The sequence below is a fragment of the Zeus faber genome, assembly GCF_960531495.2.
Source record: "Zeus faber genome assembly, chromosome: 17".
In the NCBI taxonomy this organism is placed as follows: Eukaryota; Metazoa; Chordata; class Actinopteri; order Zeiformes; family Zeidae; genus Zeus; species Zeus faber.
The window spans coordinates 13674634-13701215 of NC_137204.1; the positions used below are offsets into that span (position 1 = coordinate 13674634).

At 44.9% G+C, this 26582-nt stretch overlaps 1 protein-coding gene across 1 annotated transcript in view; it reads left to right on the forward strand.

The window, feature by feature from the left end:
- The window catches only part of ntng2b (netrin g2b), a gene marked incomplete at its 5' end in the record, with an annotated part of 52234 nt that overhangs the window by 16341 nt on the left and 9311 nt on the right, over positions 1-26582 (forward strand). The window contains 2 exons of the mRNA XM_080018210.1: positions 15348-15520; positions 18466-18495. Coding sequence (XP_079874336.1) covers positions 15348-15520; positions 18466-18495 — 203 coding nt within the window. The remainder of the gene's footprint in view (positions 1-15347; positions 15521-18465; positions 18496-26582) is intronic.

Sequence of the window (26582 nt, forward strand, 5' to 3'; positions counted from 1 at the left end):
CTGGGTCTCAGGCAGGGATGGCGCATTGAAATGGGTTTTATATGATCAAGACCAAGCGGCAGTGTACTGTAGGTCGGCAAAGTAATGAGATACGCTGATGTTATCGATGGGAAGAGGTTTGTAGTCACTTCCTGGCCATATTGTATGTCCCCAGGCCTCCAGCCAATACTCTTTAGCCGAAACCAGTTAAAATAAGCGATTTATTAGTTAACTGAAGTCAATGAGCTATGTTTAGTACAGGCATGGAGGACATACAAAAAAACCCCTGTTATCATTACCCAAGATAAGATGAAACCTCTTTGGGCTCCTACTGTTTGATCTGACACTGCATTGTCAGAATGACTGGCTATGCTCTAAAGAGCTGGCGCAGGTATGTGGGAATCCAGGTAGTCAGGGCTAAATAGTGCTGCTTTATCAATAAATACGTAACCTGAGAGGCCATTAAGCCCAACGCAGGAAAGGGAGGTTTGACGGGATGGAAGGTGGTAAGTTTAGATTTGTGGATGCACAGGAATCACTCAGCAAACTGGATCTCAACTGGAGGTCACAGAGGGCAGAGGACAGCCAAGGGTGGAGCATGGAAAGATGGCATGTGTGGGAGGAATTAGATGGTGAAAGTGGAGTGTTGGTGGTGAGGTCAAAAGGGATGAAGTCAATAGAATATCATTATATGATTCAGCATTACTCTCTTTGTACAGCAAAAATCCCCAAGGTTACCTATAATGAGTTACAGGATAGCATACAACACAAAACTTTAGCCAAGGTGTTTTGGGGTCCAAATAAGTTGAGTGTGGTCGTAATTGTTTAGGCTTGAGGCCACCTTCGGATCTGGCATTTTCTTTGTCATAGACGGGCCATACCAAAGCCGGCACCAGGCATCGAAGAGAGTACCAATGCCTCAACTCTCTGTCATCATTTACATCAGCGAAATTAGATTCACTGGCAAGGCTTACCCATAAGCAGAGCTCCCAGATTCACTCTCATTCCATTGCACCCCTATCTCTTCATCCCCGTCCCCTCTGTCCCATCTGTCAGCCGCCCTGGCTGGACTGTGTGGCCGGCCAGAGTGGACTGCACTGAGCGTGTAGTGTGTATTATGGATTACGAGAGGGGTCATGGATTGGGTCTTTGTAATGAAATAAGCAGCAGGTCATAGAGTGGGCCTTTATAATGGAATAAAGGCCAGGATGTAGGCCTCGGGAGAGCCACCTAAATGGATTATGGCGTAGAAGGTGGAAAGGTGATAAGACGTAGAAGGCTAAGTAGGAAGACCAACCCAGGATTGGGCTTCCGTCCTTACAAGTAACCTCTGCAGCTTCTATGTTGCTTCATTGGTCTTCATCTGATTTGAAAAAGAAGCCAGACGCCCCGTTTGTGCCTTAGGACTGCAGCTCATAAAGCGCTTTTCTAATCTTGCGACCACTCAACGCGCCCCTCACATTCACCCATGCACAGACACATTCATATATTGATGGTGGGCAGCGACCGTGCAAGCCACACGCTTGCTCATCGAGCACACTGCCGAGGAGGAGCGGGGGGTCAAAAACAGGAACTCTCTGATTACCGGACGACCCACGTTCTACCTCTTGCGCCACACCGCCCCAGGTTTATTGCCCAAGGTTCCTCAATTACACTGTTTGTTATACAAGACAATATTTAATACATTTTGGCTTTGTATTTTTTTCATCAAAAACTACCAATTACTATGAATAACTATAACTATAACTATGTGATGACTTAAAAAGGCAAGATTAACATTAAATTCATTTCGATAAGTCTAGTCATGTCTTAGTGTAGCCTACCCTCACTGATCTGTAATTATTTTCCAGTTGTGAAACTTGCTTCGACGGGTTGGCCTCCCGCAAAACAAGAAACAACAACAAATAAATGCAAATTATTTTTCAAAGTGTTTTCACATGGGCGTGTTGTTTCAAGCCTATGTTTTATTTGTTGGTTCGGGTGTGTGGGATTGTTAGTATGTATGCCGGTGTGTGTGCACTAATGTGTTTTTGTAAGGGTGTGTGTGTGTGTGTGTGTGTGTGTGTGTGTGTGTGTGTGTCTTTCTCTGTGCCTTCCTGGCTCCCTACTGTGAGAACTAATGTGCTGAGAGGTTTAAATGTTCCATCTCAATTCATTGGGAGGGTGGAGTGGAATAGACTTGCATAAAGCTAATGTTTAATAATATGGTGGAGAAGTGCACAGCCCAAGCAGCATTCAGAGGATATTTTTTAAACAAATTGAAAACAAAATAAACAAAAATGCTTAGAAATGACATCGAGTGTCCCAGGGATAGATATACGATACCGGTGGTGATGATAAGACTTAATGAGATGCGTATACGCATCCTGTTTGGCCTGCAACTGCCTAAGATGTATCACTTGTGCTTATGTAAAGCTGCGTTGTTTGCCTCTGATCCTCCAGCCGTCTCACTTTTGCATATTGTGTAGTATTCCGATCATAACGCAAACCTGACGACCCTAAAATTTGAATTTCAAGATGTGTCAGCAAACCTTTCATTAAGCGTATTTTCATGTTATCAGACATGACATGAACGGATGTAGTTTACATTGTAATAACACGCAGAGAGTGCCAAACCTACATGTAAGTATAATTGTAAAAAATGGAGCCCAAAATACTGGACTAACTATGAATAAAGACACACTGAATATAAGAGCAAAAATAATTTCTATAATAGAAAATAATTAAAAATTATAGAGGCGAAGTAATGTTTTGCCTCTAAATTAGGACAATCAATTTCCATTATTTCATAAATACTCAAATACTGGAAACATCACTGGTAAACATACATAAAGCTTAAAAACAACTGATATACAAAGAAAATTAAAACTAAAAAATGATTTAAAAAAAATTAAAATAAAATAAGTGAAGGCGCGTTATTAAGTTAAGCTGAGCGGGGGCGGTGTGAACGAGTTAAAGGAGTGAGGTCCGTGATATGATGTGGGAGGGGCAGGAGTGATCATGACGGAGCAGTGAGCGAGCGCCCCCCCCCCCCCCCGGTCCCAAGGCTTCGCGCCTTCCCCTCCGCTGGAGAACGGGGGGATAACGGATGCCGTCCTCTGTTTCCTTTTTGGAGCCCAACTGTCTTTGGAGAGTGTCACACCGGTTTTGAATGATGCCAAAGTTTCCTTTTGTGTCCTTTGCGGAGTGAAGGTGAGCGGAGGGGACGTGTGAGCCTGGATCAGGTGGAGGGAGGAAGAGTGAGGCGGATGATGGATCAACTCGTAGTTCCATGGGACTAGCTTGGGGAGGGTGATTTTGTGATGAATGATGTTGGGTGCGAGGTCCCGTAAATATTATTCTGCGGTTCACCTGGCCACTGTGGTGCAATGTAACACATGCTGTGTCGCCGTTCCATTTCATTTATGTATGGGAAAACAAATATATATTATACTCATTGTATTCCATGAAAAAGCCCAGTCAGACCGTTCTCTCATCGATGATCAGAGCGTGATTTGTAATGAGCACTCAAAACAGAACCTTAGAACCTTGATGGAAACACGTGACCCCCGCTGTCCTCAGTCATTGCTATGTTTGTCAACGCCCTCGGACTCCGCCCCCTCCGTGTTATCTGCCTCCGAGACAGCTTAAGCTCGGAAACAGATCACTTTTTAAATCATTCATGAGCACTCCCCGGAAAAGAAAGGCATGCAGAAAGCTGGAGGAGCGCAATGAGAAATGTGTCATTGTTCCTCTCACGCCGCTGTGATTTATGACACAATGGTTATAACCGATTTGATAATCACTGTTTATTTCCCCTCAGAGAACAAGAAAGTTAAAGTCAGCAAATTTGGCATCCCCCACCCCCCCCCCTTTTATTCCTCTATTCTTGTTTCGCAGATGCACTTTCTTTTTTCTGATCTTAATTTTTCAAAGAAATTTCCCTTCTCCTTTTTTTTTTTTTTTTTTTTTTTTTTTTTACTGCCCTACTTCTCATCCTCAACCCATAAATATCATCTTAGTATCACAAATACGATAAAAAAAAAAAACCACTCAGTTGTGCACTGCGTCGGGCCTCACCCAGCATCTGGTGAGAAGGGAATCTCTTGATACCGCCAACGTGCTTTTAAGCTGAAAAGCATGCTGGGAATTGAAAGTGGGAGAACATGAGGTGGAGGGAGGGTGTCCTTGGAAAGACGGTTTGTTCTCCGTCAGCCAGATTAATTAGCATAATATTATTACAGACTTGGTGCATTCGAAACACAGGCCCGGCAGCTTTTTTCCCGCGGCGGAACGGTCGCTGTTGCCGCTTGCAGGTAGACGGGTACGAGACAGATACGGCAAACAAGTCGCTCGCCAGGAAGGCGAACCCGGGCTACGTACGCGGTAATTACACGCCGGAATCGGTTACAAATCCACGTTCTCGTTCTTCTGAGCGCCGTTTTAGGGGTTATTTGGTCATTCTTAAATGAGATTGTTAGGCAAAATGTAATTACTGAATGAGCGGCGAACGCACTCCTGCAGCTCAGGGCGCCCGTGAACAATGTTCTAATAGTGTATTATTTTTTCCGCCAGACCCCCACCACCACCAAAGTTTTAGTCCTTGCACTAATTGTCTTGCAAAACTGTGTTTTGAAGCTCTCCTTCCCTCTCTCCCCCACCCCTCCCCTTCCTTTCCCTCCCCTTCCCTCCTCACCTCCTCTCCTCTCCTCCACTGGCCTAGGGCTGGGGTAGCTCTCTCTTCTCGCTATGACTAATGATGTTCTCTCAGTCTCAAGGTTTTAGCTGGATAATTATATTAACCCTTGTCCTCTGGCTGATCCCAGCTCAGCTCCACTTCCCCAGGCGGGCTCCCTGCTACCGTCTCGCTGGATTTATACGCTAATATACAAACAGGGGATGCAGGAGGGCACACGCGCGCGCGTGCTGTCCGGACAATATGTTTCTGTGCGTACGCACGTGCACCTCAAGTGGCTTCGTGTCCACTAGTTCATTGCTTTGATTGAGACGAAAGGAGAGAATGGAAGCTGGTTAATCGACTGTGTTGGTCTTAAAGCAGCACTTTTGCTATTTGCGCCCCTACAGTGTCTGCGTGCAATTGCACTTTTATACCAATGTCGGTAAAGAATCTATTTTACTAGACAGATTTGAACCTTATCGGTCACGTTTCGATAACAGTCTACGAATTTTACAAACGCAGATACAATGTACACCTAGGTTACAGCGCCCCTCGCACGGCCCTCGGCGCTTAAGCGAGCACTCAGTCCACGGCTCCGTTGCTACAGGTATAGGTACCAGATGTGCTCGGCCTGGCCAGATCGGCTCACCCCCGCGACTCAGAGGGTGAAACAAACCCCGTGGCGCAATGAAAGTGAGGGCGCACCACTGGCCCGTCTCATCCGGCCCGTCGGGGAGGTGAACGTTTTGTACCAGCATTATTACTGGACATTTTGACCGGCAAGTTTATAATTTATCCCCCCTTTTTTTTTTTTTTTTTTTTTTAACATGCAAAAAAACTGTAATTGCTGTGAACTTACATAGTGCAAGAACAGGCGTTCGAGGGGGGAGGGTGGAAATGAAAGAGGTTCCATTCTCCATCTTACAAGTCAGCCTAACATCGAAACGATCTTGGAGGTATAAAGGTAAAAAAAAGTTGCATAGTGTTGCTTTAAGAAGTCTGTGTAGGAGAGCATTTTTAGACTGGTTAATGTGTAATGTTTGTACACGTTTTTCCACTGTTTTTACAAATCAGCATTGGAGCTGTTGCACCCACGTTAAAATTGCATCTAAAAGTGAATCCGCGGACAAAATACTAGCGTAATACTCGCTCCCGGTCCCGAGCGTTCAAGCTTAAATGCAGGTATAGACAGCATGCAGCGACCCGCCCGAGACGCTCACAAGTTCTGTCTTGGGAGTCAAGTCTCAGATCTTTGAGCGTGAATTTCCAGTCATATCAAGTCCTTGGTCACAAGTCTGAGTCAAGTCTCAAGTCTCTTCTGGTGGAATAATGCGAGCCTTCTGTCTGCTGCGCGCCAGGTGTTCTTAGATCTCTACAGAGCTATTTCTAGGGAATTCACTGCATGCATCACTCATCACACATTTGTCTATTAGCATATCAGTGTTGATGAGTTATTCAAATTAATGTATCGATGAGGAGTGTACGGTATGAAGCTTGAAATCACATTATAATACATGGGAAAAACACAGCAGAGGCTTTACTTTTTAAGTTCATTATTGTCTTGTACCTTGTTACATCGACTTACAGTACAGGCCGAGTGCGCATGACAACGATTATTACTTGAAAACTCAACACAATCCAAAAGCTTGAAGCCGATTGGATCCGTGCAAGAATCTCTCCTCTGATTGGTAGACTGTGGTGGATAGTGATCAAGCTTCTGATGGGCTGAGTGGGACATCGCCCGCTGTGACATCGAAGCCGTTGTGATGTGCTTTGCCAAAAGCGAGGACTACCCAATAAAATTAAATGGCGCACGTGATTTCACCGGGAAGTAAACGACAAGGAGAAGCGGCGCGTTGTCGGCGGCGACACGCTGGGTTTTAAAGCCTGTTCCCAAAATCTCGAGTCCGAGCCAAGTCGCACACGCAGGCACACACACACACACACACACACACACACACACACACACACACACACACACACAAACAAACATATCCGCATATTCACACATGCAGACGCACAACTCCAGTGAGTTGATAATGCCACCCTGGGGGCTCTGTAGGGGACCAGACAACAGGAACGCCCCCCCTCCATCAAACCTCTGCCATCCTGGTGTTTCTGTTGTCTCATCACATTTTCCTGCTTTAATCCCCCCCCCCCTCCCTCCCGTCTTTTCTCCACCTTTGTGGCTATCCACACATCTGAAGCCAAGAGACGGTGGCTTAGCTGACGCTAGCCCTCCCGATTTCCTGTCTCCGCGCGCCTTCCTCCCACCCGCGGCCGGTGTCCCCTCTTCCCGCTGTTCATTAAAACATACGAAGCAGCGGCAAAGACCTCGCAGAGGGCACGAGCGCGGCGTCCGCAATATGGAGACGCACGGCGGCACCGGCAGTTAAAAAAAGCGGCACAAGATGCAGAGGCATCAAAGAAGGACGGCGCCCACTTTCCTGCAATATCATGAATATTACAGTATGACCATGTGATCCAAACTTCCCAAGATAGAACCCTCCCTCTCTCTCTCTCTAATTCTCAAACAACTCGCACATTAACACACACACACACACACACACACCCATACACAGATATATAATATATGGAGTGGAAACCTGCCTGTTAAGTTCTATTATTTAGCTATTTGGCCGTTTGCATTTATACTTCAGTACTTTATAGCCAAATGCAGGCCTCTCTCCTCAGCTCAACCTACCCAGTCAGCAAGCCGCTCTCAGGGCTCAGCGCGAGCTGTGCTCTTGCACGCAATAGCCATTTACCGTATCCCGTGTAAATTATTTACTCAGGTAAACTCAGGCACACCCACACACTCCCTATCTCTTCCTCTCTCTCTCTCTCTCTCTCTCTCTCTCTCTCTCTCTCTCTCTCTCTCTCTCCCACTTCCTCTCCGTGCATTCACCCCTCCCTCTTATTTTCCCTCCCCCGTCACTCCCATTGTAATGTCACCAACATGCTGGAAGACACACTTTTTCATCCAGCCCACAAAGGCAAATCAAGGTCATCCCATTGTTTTGAATAATTGAAGACGTTCTGTGCCTGGACACTCGCCCTTTTTTCCCCAACCCTGAGGACGTTCGTCGGCCCCCTGCTCGACGTTGACACTCTTCAGGAGAACTGGAGGCTCAGCCCCAAGCACGCAGTCCCCCAGGCCACGTCCCATACTCCCTTAAATGTGTGTTTTTCGCTTTTTAGACAGCTTCCGGAATACGCCAAAACATTGCAAAAGTGAGACAGGAAAAGCAGGTCAAAGACCTCTCATGGTTTTTTTTTTCCCTTCCGAGCCACGGCGTTTTGTGCGTTTGGGTGGAATGGCTGGTTTTCATCAGTCCAGCTGTACCCTATTCCTGATGATGCCGTTGCCGTTATGAATTGGCGCACCCTGTAACTTCATGCTATCAGATCATTGAGGGGCAGTTCGGCTATCGATTCCCTGTTTAGCCTGGGGGCGAGCCTGTGTCTGCATGAAAGAGAAAGAGGATGCGAGAGGATCGGAGAGAGAAAAAAAAAAAAGGAAAGAAGGTAGGAAAAAGGTGAAGTTCAGTGATGTGGAGAGAGAGGGAAAGAGGGGAGGGGAGGGGGGCGTGGGGGGTGGGGGGCATTTGAAGACACTCACACTGTACTCTCACCCACTCTGGGAGGCTGCTCTCCAGGAAAATCGATCCTCTCCCTTCAGAGAAAGAAATTTATGAAGCCGGAACATAAACGCAGTCATGTCCAATTAGCCGCTCTGAATTTACGAGGCAAACTGTGGGAGGACGTGGGAGGGGACGCGGCGATTAAGTCTTCAGGATAAGCCAATAAGGCGTGCAGCTGATCAATGGTCCGGCTCCGAGCGGCTCACGCCCCTCGCCAGGTCACTCGCGGCACAGGGGCTTCGCAAGGGGGGGGGGGCGCGCGTAGGGCTCGGGAAAAGCTTTGCCCTTCGCCGCAAAGCGCGGCGGTGGGTTGGGTTGTTCTCTCGCATTCATAATAATGAAGGGAGCGAGCAGGCTTGGGGAAGCTTTGGGGCCCACGATGGATATGGAGAGGGAATGGCGGTCAACTATGGATGCTTGTCTGTGTGGTGCAATCTGATGGCAACCTACGTCTTTGCCGCAAATCACACCCGATTCCGTATGAAAAATAAATGAATATCCCGTATTACCCGGCGAGTTGTGCATTGTTCTCCGTGTGACACACATTCTGGAAGGAAACCGGCGTCGAGGAAGAGAGAGAGAGAGAGAGAGAGAGAGTTTTTGCAGGTGCCGCGTGGAGCTTCTCGGTGACGGCTGATCGAAGAGGGCGCGCAGGAGGGAGATCTCCTGTGGACTGCCGTCGCAGGTTGCACGGTCAATGCGGACCGTCCTCCTCCTCCTCCTCCCGCTCCACCCAATCGTATCCTCGGAGCCGGAGAGAGGCAGGCGTGTCATCGGCGCTTCATGACAACCGCCCCCTATTCGCCGCTCCAACTGGTGAACCCTCCGCGTCCGCCTCCCTCGCCTCTCGCGGCCATCCCGCCAAGCCCAATTTACCCCCGTGCGCTTTTTGAGGGAGCGCTGGTGCATCATGGGATGGCACAAGACACTGGGCTGGGGTGTAAGAACGGGGTAATCAGATGAGCGAGTAAAGACGGTGAGAAAGACGGACCGGAGCGATGGGACATTTAGGGGTCAGGTTTTGATGCGGAAAAAATATTGACGAAGAGTGGAACGGAAAGGGGGATTTTTTTTTTCCGCTGCAAGGGAAAAGCTATAGTGGGTGAAGGGCTCAAACGCAATGTAAGGGAGAGGGAGTGATAGTTGTGTCCCCGGAGAGGGAAGAGAAAGACGCGTCGAGTGCAAAGACAGATAGATAAAGTCCCATTAACTGCCGCTTCCAGCTGCTTTCTCAGTCTCTGCCGCCGCATGACTCCCCTTGATGTTTGTTTATCTTACTCTTTATTTATTCTCCTAATTGCCGCTCTTCTGCCGTCTAAAAAAAGGCATCCCTCGTATCATTAAGTACATTCGGCCGCGTCTACTTTGCAGGGACAGACCGCGAAGAGTGGACAAGGAGAGAGACACCGAGCCAGACGGCTGCACGGGCTAAGACAGATATGAAGACAGAGAGGTCGACTCATATTGTATCTATTCGATAAATGGCAAGATAATTGGTGGGGCGCACGAGTAAACACAGTGTAAACATAAATTACATGTATATAGATTGACCAGTGATTAGATCAACTAATCAATGCATCGGCCTTTGTTATGAGTTACTAATGGAGGACGGAATGCATTTGCGTCACTCATTCCCCGTCTACCTGGATCGTCTAGCATCTCTTTCCCTTGGCCCCTTGCAGTTTTCACTGTGACCCCCACAACACACACAGACACACACTACGCTACACACATATACACGCACACACACACAAACACACTAAGTAAATAGACAGGGCTGTGATGGATCCAGCTGTCCCGTCTTAACTTTCTTCAGCTAAGAGCTGCTGCTACTCCCACTTTGATGACTTTGCAGTGAAGGCAGACATCTTGCACATTAACATATGATTGTGCCCATGTATTATTTGTGTGTACAGGGACCCGAAGAGAGGGAACGGGAGGAATCCCAGTGCAAGCTGTCATCCAAGAGAGAGGGGGAGAGAGAGAGAGAGAGAGAGAGAGAGAGAGAGAGAGAGGGAGAGGGAGAGAGAGGGAGGGAGAGACTGAGAGACAGCGAGAGAGAGACAAAACGAGAGAGTGTGCTGGCAGTTGAAAAGTCTTGAGTGTCACATCAGTCATGCGGAAAGAGTGCAAAGCTGAAGGTGCTCTGGTCGCTCTGTGCTGCGCTGTGCAGAGGGGATGTCACAAAATCAGGTCAAGGGGATGCAGTGTCCGCAAAGTTGAGCATGCAAAATCTGACCCATATGTGTTGTAAGATTAGTAATAATCATAAACAATAATGAGAAAATAACTATAATTATTATGATGATTATAATAATAATAATAATAATAATAATAATGAAAACATTTTATTAATGATTCACAGTGCAATATAAAACATTTTACATTTATATTTTATTATCATTATTCATTCATATCATTATTATTATTATTATTATTATTATTATTATTATTATTATTATTATTATTATTATTATTATTATTATTATTATCATAAATAGAAGTATTAGTAGTAGGAGTAGTAGCAGTGGTAGTAGTAGCAGTTGTAATAGTTGTAGTACTAGTATTTGTACTGTAGTTTTAGTCGATGTACAGTAGTATGCAGTACTATGATAATGAGAAAAATAACAATAATAATAATAACCTCATGCCCTCATGGCGCCAAAACAGCTCTGATTCATCGAGGCATGGACTCCACAAGACCTCTGAAGGTGTCCTGTTGTATCTGGCACCAAGACGTTAGCAGCAGATCCGTTACGTCCTCTAATACCGTTTTCACACCAAAATTAGCTCGCTAAAAATAGACGATTGACACCTTCCCATTGCCAAGAGAAATTACGTTTTTTTCTGGTGCGTAACGCTCGACGTCATGAACGTGTCGGAAAAGGGGCGTGTCACGGCGCCGGCGTGATTGGCAACAAAACAGTAGAGGAGAGAATAACTTGAACAAACAACATAAACATGGAACTGTAAAACTTGAAAATAAAAGTATTTTGAGCCGTTCAGAAGAATGGGATGGTGCATGAACGACCCAACACAACAGTAGAAGCAGCATGGTGCTTCTACTGCACATGCTCATGCTACTGGTGCACACCCGCACACGGATACTCCGCTTGGGGCGGTGCTGGAGCGGCTCGGAGCCCGGTGGGGAGCGCCGGGGGGGTCCTCCGCCTTGCGATCCCCACACTCACAACATTTCACGGTCCCTCCATGCAGGACAAAGTCAGTAACTTCTGACTTTTGATTTTGGATTCTAAATAGGATATTAAATGATGGAATGATACACGGATATTCCTGTCTATTTATGCGCCAGCGTCCGGAACTTCAACGCGCGTCGCATCGCGCAGGTAAAGAGGCCAAAATGAGTGGGTCGACCCGGGTGTCCTGTCCACATCAGAGCCGATCGGAGGCGGAGCCGATAAAAACCCAGTTCTATTGCTGGGTCATTTGACCCGGGACTGAGACCTGGAATTTTACCTTTCCCACTGGTGACAAATGCTGGATGTTTGCAGGTGTTACTGGGTTTCTGGTGCACCGGGAAAGGAGTATAAGTTTCTTTTGATTTCTTTCGGCGGTGGACAGGGGTCAGCATGGGCACTCTGACTGGTCTGCAGCTACGCAGCCCCATACGCAGCAAGCTGTGATGCACTGTGTGTTCTGACACCTTTCTATCATAGCAGCACTAACTTCTTCAGCAATTTGTGCTGAAGTAGCTCTTCTGTGGGATCGGACCAGACGGGCTGGACTTCACTCCCCACGCGCATCAATGAGCCCATGGGCGCCCATGACCCTGTCGCCGGATCACCGGTTGTCCTTCCTTGGACCACTTTTGGTAGGTGCTAACCACTGCATACTGGGAACACTCCACGAGACCTGTCGTTTTGGAGATGCTCTGACCCAGTCATCTAGCCATCACTATTTGGTCCTTGTCAAAGTGGCTCAGATCCTTATGCTTGTCCATTTTTCCTGCTTCCAACACATCAACTTCACTTGTCAGTAGTTTATAGTGTACAGTAGTATGTATATACTGTATATATATATATATATATATACACAGTATATACAGTATATATACTTTTTGCAATTTTTATTCTTCTTATTTATTTCTTATTGTCTTTATTTTTTAATATAATATTATATATATATATATATATATATATATATATATATATAAACACATTTTTATCCCTTCTTAAAATGAACTTAACAGACAAAAAACAGTGGCAGATAGTGGATGGAGGTATTATTATGCCTTGTTAAACTGATTGATCCAGAGCCTCCTCCTCACACAGCCCTAATGTCAGGCTGTGTACGTCTGGCTGATAACGCAGCTCTAATTGACTTGGGGAAGGCCATTTCCTCCTCTAGAATGCGGCCCATTAAGCCCAGCCAAACACACACTGCATCGCAGCACACCTAGAAAATCACTTTGCTCTTGCGTATTGATTTTAAACTACAAGTTAGATCCTGTAGTCAGCTCCGTATCCACTTTACAGACGTGATTTATGGGGTAGGATGAAAGAGATGAGAAGCGGTGATATGTTCCTCACTGTCAGTCACTGAACAGTAGCATTAGTCACACTGCCTCTTATTCTTCTTTTCTGATCCGTTGTCTGTCACCGTCTTCCCCCCGACAAATACATCTGAATCAAAGTCGTGCTCAGACACACACACACACACACACACACACACACACACACACACACAGGCGCACACCCACACCCACACACACCTGTCTCGTTTAACACACGTTCAGGCCTTCCCATGAAAAAGATGTTTCAATTTCCTTCTTGGCTAAGTGGACAGCTCGCGTCCTTCCAGGAAACAAGGCCTTGTCGGTGGAGGGAGCCACGTCCTGTCAGCGGGCCGATCAGAGAGAGGAGGAGCCGGAACATCACTCAGCGCTCTGCGAATGACTTTACAGGCTCACACTGGGGATGGGCATGATTAGTCGACAAATCGATTAGTCGACTCGGGCGTAGACGTCGGCCATAGATCTTTCCTTTTACACAACATTTCTTTCCGGACTTTATTAAGCGAAGCTCATGCATCGCGTTATAACGGCAGCGGACAGCCAGGTGGCTGGAGTGGAGGGACAGAAACTACCTGTAGGTTGACCTCGAAGAAAGGGCTTGTAACTGAGATAATGATGGCGCGCGAGACGCAGTGAAGTGTGGTGTTGTTTTAACCAAGTTGAGGACAAAGGGGAGCGCGTGGGACAAAGCTGTCTCGCCACGGTTCCAAAGTATTAAACTGTGTACGTGTACCACTGCATCCCCAGTAGTTACGTGTGGTCAATGGTGTATATGTTGGGGCGGGGGTGATGACACGGCTAATGATAAATCGACTAATCGACTGAATTCTTGTTCGTTGTCCACCACAAAAAAAAATAAAATGCCCATCCTGAGTTGACACATGGACGTCACTGTCTTTTATATAAAGCTGACTTTTTGAATCCAGTATCGAGGTCATTAGTAACAAACCACCCCCCCCAAAAAAGAGTGAGAATCCAGAGGTGATGGGTGGGGGGCGGACGAAGATTGAAGTAGTCATTTTGGTGACGTACAGGGCCATTCTTTGAATATTTGATGCAGACGGATTGCTGTTCACTCCAGTGGAACAAACTGGATTGGAGCCCAGTCGCTCATCTGGAAAAGGCCATAATTTAAAGTCGCCGACGCCGAGTATCCCAGAGATGCTCATTTCCTTTCCATCATAACTTCTGGTGCTGGATCAGACCACTGGGGTCACCTGGGTCACTGCTGACTGACTGAACGTCCACACACACACACACACACACACACACACACACACACGCACGCATGCAAACACACACGCACACATACACACACACACGCACAAACACACACACACTCACATGCACATGCATAATTTCCAATGCAAATACTGTACATGTTGGTTAGTTTCCTCACAAATATTTTTATTTTTACCCTTTTCCATCCCTGCAGTATCCTTTGTAGATTGTTATCTTGCAAATTATCAAAAATTGCACTGTGGACTCCAACGAAGCTACAGCACAGGTTAGCATTAAAAAAGCTTAACAGTCTGAAAACATGTAAAATAAAATAATAACAAAATAAAATATAATAAAAAAATAAAGATAATAAGAAATAAATAAGAATAATAAAAATTGCAAAAAGTATATATATATATATATATATATATATATATATATATATATATATATATACACAGTATGTATATACTGTATTATATCAATACATTTATCTTCACTCTGCCCCTTAAATTACACCCCATAAATTCTCTCTGCCCCTTAAACTTCACCATTGAAATGAGTTTGCTCCATTTTTTCCTCTGTTTGCATGTGTGTTATACTGTACAAATTAAATCAGTTGTGTTTTACGTTAACATCGCTGCTGACCAGTATTTATGAATATAATTCACTTCACTTATTAGGTGAATTATGTTTATAACATTGGTTTAATGTTGAGAAAGTGCACTGAAATTTTTCAATAGTGAATGATCAGTGATTTGAAATACAATGTAAAATTGTGGAAGGAGAATATTTAGAATTGGCCCTCAGCTCTGGTCTGCACATTCTACGTACTGGCGACCACATGGATGTATAATCTAGTCACTGCTGCTTGCCTGGGTCAGTTGCATTGAGTACGTAGACACACACACAATGCACCTTTGGACGTTATTTTGTATATTCTGCTTTAAATTGAATCAAATCTTCTCAATGAGCGAGAGCACGTTCTCAACACATTTCCTAAATTATACAAATTCTCCCCTTGCGTGTCCTTGTCATTTAACTCTCCAGGGGTGCGTCTTCTTCGGAGGTGACCAGCCTTTCACTATGTCAGGAAACACACATTTATGCACAAACACTCACACACCATCACTTCTTCCCCCGTCCAGCTCCATTAATGACGGCGGTTAGAGGGTGATAGCTCCGCTCTTCAATGGTGGACGTACACTTGGTTACCGTGACTACATGCCACACACACACACACACACACACACAGGCACACGTACACACACAGGCACACGTACATCATCTGTCCATTCCTCCCTCTGCTCAGGTGCAAGTGCAATCTTCACGCCTCCCAATGCCGACTCCAGGACGGGAACCTGCAGTGCCAGTGTGAGCACAACACCACAGGCCAGGACTGCCAGCGCTGCCGGAAGGGATTCAAAGCCAAGTCCTGGAAGGCTGGTTCCTACCTACCCATACCCAATGGATCCCCCAACACCTGTACGTTCTAATGTGTTTTTTTTTTTTTTTGTTTGCTTTTTTTGTTCTTAAAGCTCAAGCCAGGTTCAGGAAAATGTTTTGTTTTTGTTGATCTCCTGTGTTTCTTATAGAGTTTTATCGTTGGGCTTAATTGCTCCCTGGGACCATGCGAGATTTGACATTCTCGATTGATTCCTGATTCCTGAACCCCTCAATCTTTTGAATCCCCGATGGACGAGTTTATTGTTCATGCACTTGAGATAACACTGGCGATAATCCTGCAGGCTAAATTAATTACCGATGCACGTGGAATAAATACCTTTGGACATGAAATCTTGCAACATACAAGGTGTTGTGATATTCAGATTCAAGCCTCAATCTTTAAACTACAAGCATGGAACTGTGTTAAAACATAACATAGTGTGAAATTGGTTTGTGTCATGTCATGTAATGTCAGATAAAAAAAATCTGAAGTTCTCCTTGATAGAGTACTAAGGAAAGTAAATACAGTAAATAAGTAAACGCAGAAGGGAGGTTGTCATAGTCTGGTACTATTGCTGCCTTGATTCTTGTTTCTCCTTTCGTCCGAAATGGAAACCGGGGTCAGTCAGGTGATTCAGAAAGCAAAGTGAATGGATGACAGTATTGCATGAAAGGCTGAATTCTGTCAGTAGTCTTCCCCCGCCAACAATCCAGAGCAGATCAGAGCCGAGCGGTGTAGAGGGGGAAATCCTCTTGGAGAATATCGCCAGCTCGCTAGTGATGATAAAATAATAAACTAGGGCAGCCCCTCCCCGGATTTTTTTTTTCCATGGACAAAAAAATAAAAGAAAAGATATACCGAAATTATCTCACACACTGACACAAACACTCTCACTCATACAGACACACACTCACCCACTCACACACACACGAATACTGCGGAGAAAAATGTTTCTTTGCTGAAGCATTGACAACCTTCCACATCATCCTGTCACCCTAAACTTCAGCACCGAGACCTAGTTCAGCTTAAATTTGCATTTACATTTTAGCAGAGGCTTTTGTCCAAATGGGAGCAACACCAAACTTAGGTGCATGATCTCCTGCTTCTAAATTCAACCAGATACACGTGCAAGATGCTGTAAATAATCAGTATAAAAAAGTGTTTTTTTCATGTTCATTAATATTTCATATTTCATTATGTCAAATAACAACTTAGCAGCTGGACAACATCAACAACTCATGTGTTGTTGGTGTATTGTCAATACAACAACTTAAAGCTAGTCAACATCGTCAGAAACAACAATAGTTAGTCATGGCTAAGATAGGATCGGGTATCCAGGTGTTCCTGAAAGAGCAGGGTCTTCGGTTGTTTCTTGAAGGTTTAGGAGTCTCTGCAGAGAGTAACAAGCCGGGGAGCTCCTTCCACCACTGGGACACCATGCATGACAAGAGTCTGGATTAAGAACTAATTCTAAACTTAGTTCCAATAATAATAATAATAATAATAATAATAATAATAATAATAATAATAATAATAATAATAATAATAATAATAATATATAACCAATATAAGAAATCCATAATTATTATTATTATTATTATTATTATTATTATTATTATTATTATTATTATTATTTTACATTATGGCATTTTTAATGGTATAATGGCAATAACTCCAGTAAACTTTAGAGAAATGCACAACAAATAAGAATTGCATTTGCACATAACAACAGCATAACAAGCTGAAACCATAGACATAATTACTAACACTAAGAATCATGGGTTCCAGAGGTTTTTCATGTAATATCGAATTGTTTTCTCACTCAGTCTCAACCAACAACAAATCCTTATGTATCTAAAGCCAATTTTGCAAATGTTAAAGTGGACCTATTATGCTCCTTTTCACCAAGTTAATATATGTATGGTCTCTGAGGTCCCCAAAACATGTTTTTAAACTGAAAATACCGCTCAGATTATGCATTCGAGCCATTCTAACATGCGTCCAATCCACCCTGTCTGAAAATTGGCTGTTTCAGTGGGAGGAGCCTCCCACCCAAGGCCCTTAGTCATGTGAGCCAATGGGGCTTGAGCACAAGTTCTTGATTCTGTGAGTCAATGGGGTTTGAGCATTGCTTTTGGGTTTCGCTGTCTTTACAGTTTACATAGCTTACATTTACACAATGTTCACTGATTTCACCTCATCAGTACATTAGAATCTGTTTCTGAACAAATTTTAGGCAAGAAATAAACAATCCAGTTGCTGAATCTTCACTCATATTAGATCTACAAGGCCTCATTTAAAGATTTGTTCCCACTTTCACCGCAGTGTCCGGAGCAGCGTGGAGCTTAGAGCACCGCGGGATACAACGAGGCTTTGGGCTTTTTTGTTTCATTAAATTACGGAAAGGTCAGAAAATAAAATAATTCATCTGCAGTTTCGTTTGGTGAAACGCGGAGCGGATCGTGTGGCGCAGCCCAGTACAGTACAGTAAAATACTTTGATTTCCCTCATCTCAAGTTTTGTCACAGACAGTTGGTATTAATTCCTTTTTCTTTTAAAAGATTTGTGCTGGTCTCTGCAGCCAACAGAGCCCTTCCCATGCTTAGCTCTTAGCTTGGATGCTTGCGGGTCCGGTGCTGTGCAGCCGTGGGTGGAGTTACTCAGAGGGAGGGTGGTTCTAATTCTAATGTGTCTCAATGATATGTAGTACTGAGACACAAAGCTGAAGGGCTCGCTTGAGGACATCTTCTGAAACAGACAGCTCACAATAAACTGACTGGGTTGTCTTATTTCACAGTTTGTGTGTTCGTAGGCCGTTCGGAGACCCAAATTTTTTCATTTCATTTCATTTTCATAATAGGTCCCCTTCAACATATGTAACAATGCAAATGCTTTACACGTGTTACATATACATTTATACTTAATTTTGGCTAATTGAGTAAACAAGAATTAATCCCCTCTTCCTTTTGTTATTCCCTTTCAGGTGCTATTGCTGGTTCCCCGTCTGGTTCGAGTAAGTAACACGCAAAACAAAGCAAAAGAGGCGGCATCCCCATTTTCTCTCATCTCCATCTCTTGTACATTCTTTCAGTTGCAAAGTTAGGTTGAATTCCCACCACCCTTTTTTTTTTTTTACCACGCATGCGCTCTCTCCGCCTCCCTCCGGTGATGTTCAGCTGTCTCGCTTCAGCTCCTCAGTCACTCGTCTCTCCACCCAGCCTCCACCGTTTTTACCACTACAGCTTTGGTCCTGGTCTGGTCCATTATTAATCGCACCCCTCTGTCGCCGCGGCCTTTCATCACCACTACACTAACCTGCATCCGAGGAACTCTTCCACAGCTCTGCCTTTCGCATTTAAGGCTCGAGACAGTTCCGTAGATGGATGGAAGAAAGACAGGATTAAAGGGACTCGTAGTGAATGCTCGGGATGGGTGGTGAAGGGAAGAGCAAAGGAAGGGAAAAACGAGGGGGAGACTCAAGACGGCTGCAGAGAGAGAGAGAGAGGGAGAGAGGGAGAATGGAGGGAAGTATGTGGTAATGTGTTTGCGTGTTGTAATGCAGCGTGATTCTGGGTGAGGAGCTTGGGGAGGCAGGAATAAAAGGGAATTTGATTAGGGATTCTCTCTGTGGAGGGCCTCTCAGCCTTGGAGCTGTTAGACAGAAACGATCGGCAAAGTGGCAACATCAACCCTGACAGCGCCCGGTTCTCCTCCGCGTGGCCCAGTGCGGTGCCCATGCATGGCAAGACTGAACAATTGGCCTGTTGCTTGTGGAAAAAAAAAAAGCCTCCCAAAAGGCAATTAAATTGCACTTGCTGGATAGCGGGAGAAATTGTAGACAAATTACAGCTGTGGTTTATTTTTCGTGTTTGGGCAAGTGCAGATAAAGCAATATTCCCACTTGACCCCCTGATGCTGATCAGCCATTATAGCCACTAAATCCACAAGTATCCCCATGTATTGTCCCCGAAGCCGAGGAGGATGCTGAAGGTGAGGATGAAGGTGAAAGAGAAAATGAGAGTGGAAGTGAAATGGAAAAGAGCCGCCACCATCACAGAAGCAGAAGGGGTCGACCGCCGTTACCATGGAGCCGTACCGAAACCCCTCGTCAAGGTGCCAAGCTGGAGTGGAATCGTCATAATGAATGGTGTTGGTGGATAAAGTGTCGATGCACAGCTCCCACGACAAAAAATAAGCGTATGTGTGCGCGCGTGAATACGGGTGTTTGTTGTGTTAATGTGCTCATGTGTTTGTGCTTTTGTGCACGTCGTCCATAATTTATCCAGCAAGAGGTCCGGCGTCTGGGGACGTACGGTACATCGGCTGATGCCCGGCCTCTATATCTCTGTGACATTAATGTCAGATGTTGGGTTGTCCAGGCTCAGAGTGTGGGCGTCAAGCTATTATTTGTTCTGACTGAGTGACTTTAAGCAACCCAGAACGGACACGAACACATTCTGTCAGTAGCTAAAATGTAAAGTGGTCTTCAAAACCCGCTCAGCCTCGTGCTAAATTTAAACCTGCCATCTTGGCAGGCAGCGGACCTCTCATGTTCCACCAGAAAGGCACTTAGGAGGTGGGAGGAGCTGGAATTTCGGGACCAATGCAATGTCACAATGTTTTTTTAATATTTTTTTTTTGGTATTTTAAGGGAACACATTAAGAGCTTTTGTTGAACAGCACAGCACTTTTGTTTGTCGTGCTTTGCATCAGGAATCAACCGGAACGATCCGCCGAGCGGCTGCGTTTTAGGGGGACCGAATAGAGGCTCGGCAGAGCAACATTTCGAGCTCAGGAAAATATGTTGGACTTTACAGAACATCTGAGGGGGACAAAGATACAAAATATGAAAGTCAATTTCAAGCCAACATTTGTAATTGTTGTCTGGTACTAGTACATAGGATTTGTTTTACTCATATGCCTGTATTTTTAGGTCTATCACATGACTTTGTTGGCTTATTTAGCTTGGACCTGACCCTGATTTGAGAGATCTCGCTGATACCTGAGAGTGTGAGCGTGTCTTTGTATATGTGTTGTTCTCTGTGTGTGTCTGTGTGTGTGTGTGTGTGTGTGTGTGTGTGTGTGTGTGTGTCTGTGTGTGTGTGTTTGTGCACATGCAGGCCTTTGTACGTCGTGTGTGTGTGTGTGTAGATTTATGGTTGGCATATGGTACAGTTCAGCGAAACCCATAAATCATCTTCATCCTCCCCTCTTCCTCCCGGGGATCTGAGGTACCACGCTCATAGAGGCCGTCCCCGGTGTTTGTTTTTGCATACACACAAACAGATATGTATCAGAATCACAGACACATATGATGGTATGAAGGCAATACATACATTACAGTTCTCTGGCATCATGAGCTGCCAGAGCATTTTTCAGGGTAGTCTGGGGTAGTACAGGGTAGTACAGGGTTGTCCGGGGTGGTCCAGGGTAGTCTGGGGTAGTACTGTGTGGTCCAGTGTAGTACAGGGTAGTCCAGGGTATGGCAGGGTAGTCCAGGGTGGTCCAGGGTAGTCTAGGGTAGTACCGGGTTGTCCAGAGTAGTACAGGGTGGTACAGGGTTGTCTGGGGTAGTACAGGGTAGTCCAGGGTGATCCAGGGTAGTAGCTGCCATCGGCGTGTGTGTGTGTGTGTGTGTGTGTGTGTGTGTGTGTAAGACTCAAATCTCTCTCAATATGAGCCCAATCGGCCAGGTCACGATTCAAGGGTACGCAAGGGTACTTTTCAACAGCCAATGAAAATATTGTGTTTACGAAAAAACCAAAGATGCACCTGCACGATGAAGAACTCCCTTCTCTATCCACGGCTTAAACGGTGTTGTGGTGTCTTCTGAGTTGTTGTTTTTTTTTTCTTCCTGTTTTGTTTTTTTCTTTTATTTATTTTTTCATGCATTGTGACATCCATGTTTGTTTTGGTGTCAAAACAATTGCGAGATATTTTGCCCGTCGCGAGAATCTCACAAGAAAATGCATTCTTGCGAGTGCACGAGTACCACACAACGGGGTCCGTCTGTTCTCCGTCTTCAGATTTTGTGCTCCTCAAAGACCGGGGTTGTTATGTGTGGGCACAGAAGGGGCTGAAAATCTGTAAATCGGTCAGTCGTTCCCGTGCTCAACCTTTTCGTTGTCGTTTACAACTGGAAAATAATTGCATAATGTGGCCCTAGCTTAAGGCGGCTTCATATCCATGTCTTCGGAGTTCGAGACGTACTACAAGTACAGAGTTAGCAAGATTGTGCAAATACGTGATACATTGCGATGCGTACACGTGGGCATTACAATCACCCAAAATCTCAAGTTTTGATTATGATGGTGGGTGTGTTATTTTGTCGACCCCTTCATTCATAATGGGGCACGTTTTATGGAGTATGAGGCGTTATTCAAGGACACCTGATTATTGCCCGATCACGGGGTCAGAGGAGGGGCTTTCTCCCTGTAGAATACAGTCCTCATCATCTCCCTCCCCCAGCCAAGTTCACTGAGCTGAGCATGCTCAAATGGGGATTAGTGATCCATTGGTGGCAGAGTCTGATCCACAAAGCCCTTTGCCCATTGGCCGGCTGGAGAGATGGGCAGTAGCCGAGGGGGAAGGGTGGTCAGAGAAGCAAAATCCCAAACCTCGCTCTGCATCGATCCAGCTGATCCTCGATCCCAACGTCCAAAACCTGAAATACTCTATTGGCGAGTTGGGAAAAGGGAATTTTACATTACAGTACATTCTCATCCTTCAGCCCAGTCGAATACATACAGACGGACGAGCACACAAACACACACACACGCACACACACACATTCACACACACACACACACCACACACACACACACACACACACACACACACACACACACACACTCACACACACACTTACTGACTAACAGCTTAACAGATGGAAACTTGGCCAAACACACGCACACACACACAGACACACAGACACACACACACACTCTCACAAACACACAGCACTTACACAAAAAAACACCACACTAAACACCACAAAGGACCATGCAGCCTTGTACTTGCACAAACAAGCCCATTCTCATATCCACCTTGGTTCAAACCTTGTCCGGGTCCGCTCTTGTTGAAAGGCTGTCTTGAAATCCTTGCATCTGATAAAGACATGGACGTGGCCTCCGACTGGCACAATGGATCATGTCTGGAAAACCATGTGACACATTAATAGCATCCATGCTGTCACTCAGCTCAGCACCATCAGGTGTTCTGGCAATCGCTCGCTGCGCCTGCATTACAATGGCTTCATTAGCGTGTAGTTAAATCACCGCCTGGTAATAGATGATGGGGATGCTTGGACTGACAGGTGGCATTAAATGTTATTGTCAGGTTTATTTATTTATTTTTTGTACCTGAATTAATTCAAGTTTCAAATGATCTGACTCCATGCAAATGTGTTTGTGTGTGTGGAAAAACCAGGAACTTTTTATTTTATGTATGCGGGTGTGTGCACGCGTGTGCGTGTGCGTGTGTGTGTTTGTGTTTGTGTGTGTGTGTGTGTGTGTGTGTGTGTGCGTATGCGTGTTTGGGGGGGCTGCATACACATGTCTATGCATTTGAGTGTGTTTTAAACGAGAGGGAGTGAATGCACATAGCCCCCTTTTTGCATGCCTGCTTGTGTGTGGCAGTGCTTATGAGGGTGTCGTCAGGGGACGGTTAGTGAGTCCATCTGTGCAGACGGACCGGCACATGTCACAAGATTATGTAATAATTCAGCTGAGGTTGTCAATGCACCGAGTGACCGACTGCGGTCGCACGGCTAAACATTATACTTACCCTCTCTCACATAGAATCCACTGGGGTAGAGCACTCAGAGTTCAGGCCTCAAACCACCACAGGTAGGAACAAGATGATTAACGATTAGAAACAGCGCTGCTTCCCTGCAACTAGTCATGCTTGTAACACATATATGTTAATATAGAGCGATGCACATGTAGATGCTTAATCATGACAGTATTGCTCTACAAAACCCTGCTCCATCCAGCTTCCCGTCAAAGTGCTGTGGCCTTAATGTGATCCCAAAATGTAATTCCCTAACAGTAGACTGCCAACCCTTCGAATAAATTAGTGTGTGCCGCTGTTTTTCTTTTTACTTCAATTGAAATGTTGCATTGTGTCGGGTTATGTCCGCTAAATGGTAATAGTAAACCATCGCAAAATCAAACCGACAAAAAATAAATGAGAGTGATTAGGCTTTAGTGCTTTAGTGGTCGTGTGCTGTACTGTAATTGTGGCGCTTGTGTTTGCGGCTGAGAAAGAAGCTTTCTCAGTGTGTCTCTGCTCTGGTGTGTGGTGTTGTGTCGCCGCTTGGAAGAGTGGAACCTCTAATTCTATAACAGTTTACCTTCAGAGTGAAACTGTTTTCTAGCAATTACGCATTTATAGCACCAGGACAAACTAAAGCAAATTAAGCATGATTAATGTATATACTTATAGACTGTTTACTATTCTTAACATACAGTAACTTGACCAAAACACTTTCTATGCTGTCCAAAATTCTTTACAGTTCATTTTTACATTATTATTATTATTATTATTATTATTATTATTATTATTATTATTATTATTTTATTTTTTATTTTTTTATTATTATTATTATTATTATTATTATAATTATCAAGTTTAAGTTCAAGAGATTATTTGTCACATACATATACATACGGTCATACATATATACAGTGAAATGTCATGACACCCGGTGATTACGCATAAGCTCTAATGCGAATAAGCTCTAAAAATACCATTATTATTATTATTATTTTTATTTTTATTTTTTTGTTATTATTATTATCAGACAGTAAACTCTAAAAATGTTGGAAATTGAATCATGAGAAACCAACACTTTGTATTTTGTGTTTGATTCAAATTTGGCAACTCACCCAATATAAATTCCCGATAAAGATAAATTAGTAATACACCAGCAACTTTAATAGAGAATATTCTGCTTAAACACTATGTACAGCTGATGGAAATACATTAACATCTTTGTAAAGTTCCTAGGCTATTAACGTATTGACCCGAATATAAGATGACCCTGATTATAAGACAACCTCCCCTTTTCAAGCCTCATTTTTGGAAAATTACTTTTGAAGACCAAATCTCGAGATTTACTTTCTTTGAAAATATCTATAACGCAGCATGCGGTCGTACAGGGAGTATACGCAGTGGCCTACGTGGGAGGATTGATGAAAATGATGCGGAACCAAATTTCACCGGCGCAAGTTCCACCCTGAAGCCCAGATGCTCAAGCTTAGCTGCCGTCCTACCGAGTCAGTCCCACTGTGGCGAGTGCAAATGAGTTCCCAGCGAACTACGACAGGAATAGTGGATCAGACGAGGCGCGTGCGTCGCCGTTGACAGTTGTAAGGTATTTGTGCGGAAACAAACTGAAACGCTCCTCCTAACGCACGCGTTTTATTTTTTATTATTCCACCGTGCATTGACATTTAGTCTAGACCCCCAATATAAGATGACCCCACTTTTTTAGACGTATTTCTGGGAATCAATTTTCAGGTCAATACGGTAATGACTGTCCTCAAGATGACAAACAATTCAGATGTTGATCATTTTCCAATTCATTGGAGACGACAAGAAATGAGCGTGTGCAAAGACACACATTAAACAACGACTCAAGTGTGAAACTGCGAATAATCCAACTTGATCAACGCTCCAATTTCCTCTTCCAACCATATTCACAATAGTCACACTTTTAACAGACATTATGTTATGCAAAAAAAAAAAAAACATTTTGCAGCACACAAAGGGTTGTGCGGCTGCTTTTGAGTTTAGCCTGTCTCAGCAGTGTGAAATCACACTTCCATTGTGCGCTCTCACACGTGTGTGAGAGAGAGAGTGCGCATGCGTGCACACACACACAACAGAAAAAGGGAACGCTAGGCTTCCTCTAGAGAAACAATCTGAGGCAGCATCTCTTATGCTAATGCACTGGCCTGCTCATTCCTCATGGCGTTCACATTCTCTGTCCTGAAGAGTCTTTCCCTCCCACTCAACCAACAGACGACAGGACGTTGCCGACGGAAACCGCGCGGAGGCAAAGGACCACCTCGCCTCAAACTGACACCATAACTGATACTACTTTGGTAGCTGTGACAGAATCTGCCCATCACACCTCTTTTCCAGGAGAGGAACACCATCATGTATTAAAACCACATGGAGAAGTAGTTCCACATGCAGAACAAGTCCCACACCCAGAGAAAGTCCCACATGCAGAGAGAGTCCCCCAGGCAGAACAACTCCCACATGCCGAACAGCTCCCACATGCAGTACGACTCCCACATGCAGTACAACTCCCACATGCAGAACAACTCCCACATGCAGAACAGCTCCCACATGCAGTACAACTCCCACATGCAGAACAACTCCCACATGCAGAACAACTCCCACGTGCAGAACATCTCCCACATGCAGAACAACTCCCACATGCAGAACAACTCCCACATGCAGAACATCTCCCACATGCAGAACAACTCCCACATGCAGAACTTCTCCCACATGCAGAACAGCTCCCACATGCAGTACAACTCTCACATGCAGAACAAGTCGCACATTCAGAGAGAGTCCCACATGCAGACAGGGTTCCACATGCAGAAGTCCCACATTCAGAGATATTCCCACATCCAGAAGAGGTCCCACATAGAGGAGAAGTCCCACATAGAGAACAACCCCCACATACAATGGCAGTCCCACATGGAGTGAGAGTCCCACATTCAGACAACGTCCCACATGCAGAGGAAGTCCTTCATGTAAAAGAAATCCCACATAGAGGAGAAGTCCCACGTAGAGAAGTACCACATGGAGAAGTCCCACATAGAGAAGTCCCACATAGAGAAGTACCACATGGAGAAGTACCACATATAGAAGGACCACATAGAGAAGTACCACATGGAGAAGTCCCACATATAGAAGGACCACATAGAGAAGTCCTACATATAGAAGTACCACATAGAGAAGTACCACATAGAGGAGTGCCACATGGAGAAGTTCCACATAGAGAAGTCCCACATAGAGAAGTACCACATAGAGGAGTACCACATGGAGAAGTACCACATGGAGAAGTGCCACATGGAGAAG